This window comes from Cynoglossus semilaevis, chromosome 2 (genome assembly GCF_000523025.1).
Source record: "Cynoglossus semilaevis isolate Cse_v1.0 chromosome 2, Cse_v1.0, whole genome shotgun sequence".
Taxonomy (NCBI): domain Eukaryota; kingdom Metazoa; phylum Chordata; class Actinopteri; order Pleuronectiformes; family Cynoglossidae; genus Cynoglossus; species Cynoglossus semilaevis.
In genome coordinates this window covers 8,591,160-8,595,993 of record NC_024308.1, presented here as the reverse complement: position 1 = coordinate 8,595,993, position 4,834 = coordinate 8,591,160, and the positions used below count along the sequence as shown (strand labels likewise).

The 4,834-nt window shown below is 43.8% G+C and overlaps 1 protein-coding gene across 1 annotated transcript in view; it reads left to right on the top strand.

Annotated features, from left to right (window-relative positions):
• Positions 1-576: 576 nt before the first annotated feature.
• Positions 577-4,834, top strand: part of lpl2a (lipoprotein lipase 2 a) — a 6,716-nt gene continuing 2,458 nt past the window's right edge. The window contains exons 1-7 of the mRNA XM_008335302.3: positions 577-1,101; positions 1,948-2,144; positions 2,408-2,587; positions 2,706-2,817; positions 2,990-3,223; positions 4,045-4,287; positions 4,612-4,732. Coding sequence (XP_008333524.1) covers positions 1,002-1,101; positions 1,948-2,144; positions 2,408-2,587; positions 2,706-2,817; positions 2,990-3,223; positions 4,045-4,287; positions 4,612-4,732 — 1,187 coding nt within the window. The 5' untranslated portion in view covers positions 577-1,001. The remainder of the gene's footprint in view (positions 1,102-1,947; positions 2,145-2,407; positions 2,588-2,705; positions 2,818-2,989; positions 3,224-4,044; positions 4,288-4,611; positions 4,733-4,834) is intronic.

Genomic DNA, 4,834 nt, shown 5'->3' with positions numbered 1-4,834 from the left:
ACACAGTTACAAATAAAACCAGTCAGTGCATCCAAAGCTTGTCTGGTGGCTACGTCCATTCTGTATTAAGGTTCTATTATCATGACTAGACACAATGTGCATATTTGTGTTCTTAAAATCATGGTTACATACAGGCAACCTTTAACTGTGACAGCACCTCCTGCTGCCCACTGCCTGTTTGTTCCTGCTCTGTGATGCCATGACAACAGCACATCAGTGAACATGGGCCCCAAAGCCTCCTCGAGAGGCTCCTTTATGTCCAGCCAAACTGCATGGGCCCTGGAATGTCAGAGAGAAAGAGCCATGTAGGTGACCGGTGACACACTCACAGCCCACTGTTACTGATACAGTGCACCAAGGTTGGCTTCATTCAACAACAACAACAACTCACAATCCACCTCAGTGTCATGAACTGAAACTAACTATAAACAATAGTGTGTTGACAGTGTTTACAGTGCAAATAACACAGACTCTGAGAAAAATAAAGGTATAGGAATGTTGCATTTGACTTTTTCTTTCCATGTCACTATTTCACATAGAGAACTTTATAAAATACATTGTGATTTTTCTTTCTGTGTAACTACTCCCATGTTTTGTTTTGTTTTTTAATTTTTTGGCAAATTAACAGCTGAACTTATTTTTCTCCTATTCTTTAATTTTTTTCTGACCTTGACAGAATCAAAAGGAATAAAACGTTACAATGGCGGCAGAGACAATTAATACTGGCAGCCATAGGCTTTGCGACAGTGTAATGATTGACTTTACACATATATTTTTTTCCATTCCCCGCCCGGGGTCAACAGCCAATGGCTTGTCAGAGGTTCTATTTAAGACGCGGCATGTTCAAGGTGGCTCAGATATCAGCGCTCTGCGCGCAACAGGACGCACAGGATTATTCCAAACAGGGGAATATCAGGAACTTCTGTGGGTGCAACAGCTGCCCGATTCTTCCCCAGTGTTGAAGGACACATTTTCTCTAACAGGAATAAGCTGTGAAAGACATGAAAGCTTGGCGAATCCAGTTTCTGTGCTTTCTGGTCTTCGGTGCAGCTGTGCAGTATGTGACGTCCGTGGAAGAGGAGCTCGCTGATTCTATTTTTGGTGAGTTGCCAATCCGATCTCGTCCACCTTCACGCTCATCAAGTTCAATGAGTTTCATGTGCAGTTGTTTCAGTGCGGACAAACGCGGTGATGAGGCGGAGAAACGGAGGGAAACCTTGGCACTTTTACGCACGGCGTTTCAGTGTTAATGTATATTTGTGCGCGTGTAGTTTAAACCCTGAGAATAAAGTACACGGTATTTACAGCCCACTCTATATCACGTGTCTGTGAGGAAATCCATCTTGGTGTTTTTTGACAAACAAATATGTTGTTCAAGACAACAGAGTTGGACTGTTGTTTTCTGCTCTTACATACAACAGTTAAACTAAAACACTTTGTCACTAAATGATGTTTAGAGGAAGTCAAACCCTGATCATAATGTTAACATTGTGGCTCATAAAACACTACAGTCCATATGAGCCTCATTAATGTCTCTGTGGTTCCTACATCCAACCCCCATTCTGAAAATCTGCACAACCCCCAGTGTAGTTGAGTCAGCTGACTGTGTCAAGACCACAGAGAAACTTGTACAGATTATGGAGGGTGAAGGGCGGGAACAAAGCTGTGGGGAGGGGGTGGGTGGGGCCCTGGCTGGTTACTATGGAGCTCAGTCTGACCAAGTGAACTTCTGTAACCCTCAGAACTGATGTGGTCTAAGGTAGAAGCTCATTTAGTGAGGGGCCCTCAGGGGGCAGGAGCTTATTGCAGACAGTCACTCAGATAGTTAGTCAGGCGTCCCCCACTTCCTGAGCAGAACTTTACTTTGTAACATCTGACAGGATGTCAGGATTATTCTTTCTCTCAAAAAAGAAAATGACATAGTGAACCTTAATTCTCCACCACCAGGTAACTTCCTGGATCCTCTGAATGACTTGTTTCAACACAAAGATGGCATCAACGAAACCATCGCCAAGTTCTCTCTGCGCAAACCATCTTATCCGGATGATGACATATGCTACATCATTCCTGGGAATCCTGACTCCCTCAACGCATGCAGCTTTAACAGCACTTCAAAAACGTTCCTAGTGATCCATGGATGGACGGTGAGCAGAGATGTTTGTGCCTGTTTTGACATGCCCTGGGTCTTTAACACTTGGAGCTTTGTTCTTTGTACTTTGTTCTTTGTTTCTGTTGTACTGGGACTTGTAGTGTTTCTTTACAAAACCAGACTCTGGAGTCTCAATGTCATGTCACGTCACAACAGATTTTGGTTAAAATGTAAGAATGTGTGGGAAAACGGATCAGAGCAGCGCACGGACATTGATGTATTGTAACCCTAGCCAACTCCTCTGCTGTGTTCCTCCAGGTCAGTGGTATGTTCGAGAGCTGGGTGTCCCAGCTGGTGGAGGCTCTGTACAACAGAGAACAAACAGCTAATGTTATCGTGGTGGATTGGCTCTCATCCGCGCAGAACCACTACGTGATCGCGGCTCAGAAAACCAAAGCAGTTGGACGGGAGATCGCTCGCTTCATCGACTGGATCGAGGTCAGTGAGAACTAACTTCCTGCCTCTCTCTGACCTTCAGATTGTATCAACCCCTAACGATCAAACACAAGGGAGTGTACTTTAAAGTTTAGACTTTAATTGACTTCTTTTTCAAAAGGAAACCACTCACCTGCCCCTTGAGAACATCCACCTGATTGGCTACAGCCTCGGCGCCCATGTGGCAGGATTTGCTGGCAGCCATGCCACCAATAAAGTTGGACGAATAACTGGTAATCAGTCAACACTTCTTGTTGTTTCTTCTTTGTCATGCAATAATTCAGTAATACTTTCACCTTACACAATGTGTATATTGTTTGTAAAATTTGGGTTTTTTATTTGTTTTGACCATAACTGTCTCTTGTCTCCTGTCTCTTGTCTCTTGTCTCTTGTCCACATCTGCAGGTTTGGACCCAGCTGGTCCAGACTTTGAGGGTGAACATGAACACAAACGCCTCTCCCCGGATGATGCTTACTTTGTGGACGTCCTCCATACCTTCACACGCGGCTCCTTGGGACTCAGCATTGGTATCCAGCAGCCTGTTGGTCATGTGGACATTTACCCCAACGGAGGAAGCTTCCAGCCTGGATGTAACCTCAGAGGTGCACTGGAGAAGATCGCAAACTTTGGGTTATTTGGTGAGGGTCAAATTCAGCTTTTTGGGTCTGTAAACAAATAGGTAGAATAATCAATTAAGGTCTCAGAAAATGTTGGATTAATACAAGATACCAAAACAGGTGGATAGCACAGCACCTCCCCCATCTTTGAAACAAAACAGCTACAAACCAAACCTTCTCCTCACAGGCATCAGTACTATTGCACCAAAACATTAGAACCCACTGCCTGTTTAATTTATACAATAAACAGCCACCTCCGTGTTGAACTTGACGTCTAATAAGTTCCTGCAAGCTAACGGCTAGCAACTGCTACCTTAGATAGCACCATTACTGGTGTAAGAATGAATCAAACACACCTTAGTTCTTAGGGACCAGTTTTAAATGAACATTATTTTTTTTAAATATATTTTTTAAATATGATGTTTTAATAAAAATCTATTGATTTAATGTATGGTTCATGTCAGCACAATTACACATATGAACAGCCTAAGGCTGAAGTCGGCAGCTCCGCAGGAACAACTTGCTACTTGTTCTTAATCAACTTAACAGTGAACATTGTCGCTGTCTGTTGCACAACGGCCTCATTCACACCCCGCTGAAAATAAACAGAGGCCTCAGACATTGCGGAGGAAAGGTCAGTCACACCAACAGTCGCTGTGGCTGAACAGGTTGCTGGGATGGACTTGAGCAAATATGTGACTGGCATAAATGCATATACGTGACTCAGAGTGGACTGAGTCCAACAGCAACATTTGACCACCTGTATGAACTGATGTCATTCAAAATCAAATCGACCCGTCATTTGTCTAGTATTAAACATCCTCCTCCCTCCTCCTTTTCAGCCATCACTGATGCGGTCAAGTGTGAACACGAGCGCTCCGTCCACCTGTTCATCGACTCTCTGCTAAATAAGCAGGAACCCGCCAAGGCCTACAGGTGCGGCAGCAACGACATTTTCAACCGTGGCATGTGTCTCAGCTGCCGCAAAGGCCGCTGCAACACAGTGGGCTATGACATCAGCAAGGTCCGCAAGGCACGCAATGTGCAGATGTACACCAGAACACGAGCGTCCATGCCATTCAGAGGTCAGTGGTCAGTTGTCTTTTTTTGCCCAGTCAAATTGAAAAACAACACAGGTGAACAGTCCACTGGCTAACATGTCCACTAGCTAACATGTCCCCTGGCTAACATGTTCACTAGCTAACATGTAACAACTCTGTTACTGTAGAGGTTAAAAAATATTCGTAGACATTTAAAGCACTTACAGCTTAGCAGTTTCAAATCCTAGTTGTTTGGCTGCAGATTACCTTTAATTCTCTCTGCCTGTTTCTGCTAAACCAACATTTGGATTATTTTACAGCCAGTAACAATACACGCAAGTGTAAACTAATCAGTGTCTTACTTTACAGTTTACCACTATCAGCTGAAGATCCATTTCTCCAGCAAGGTGAATCGTTCAGAGATGGAGCCTTCGCTTACAGTGTCACTGTATGGAACGAAAGGAGAGACTGAAAACCTGCAGCTCAAACTGTGAGTGACTTAAATTATATTTACTTATTTGCTGCCATGACCCACTGGAACCTACGATCCCCCATCACCCTGTCTGTTCTATTTAAATGAATATTTTAATTT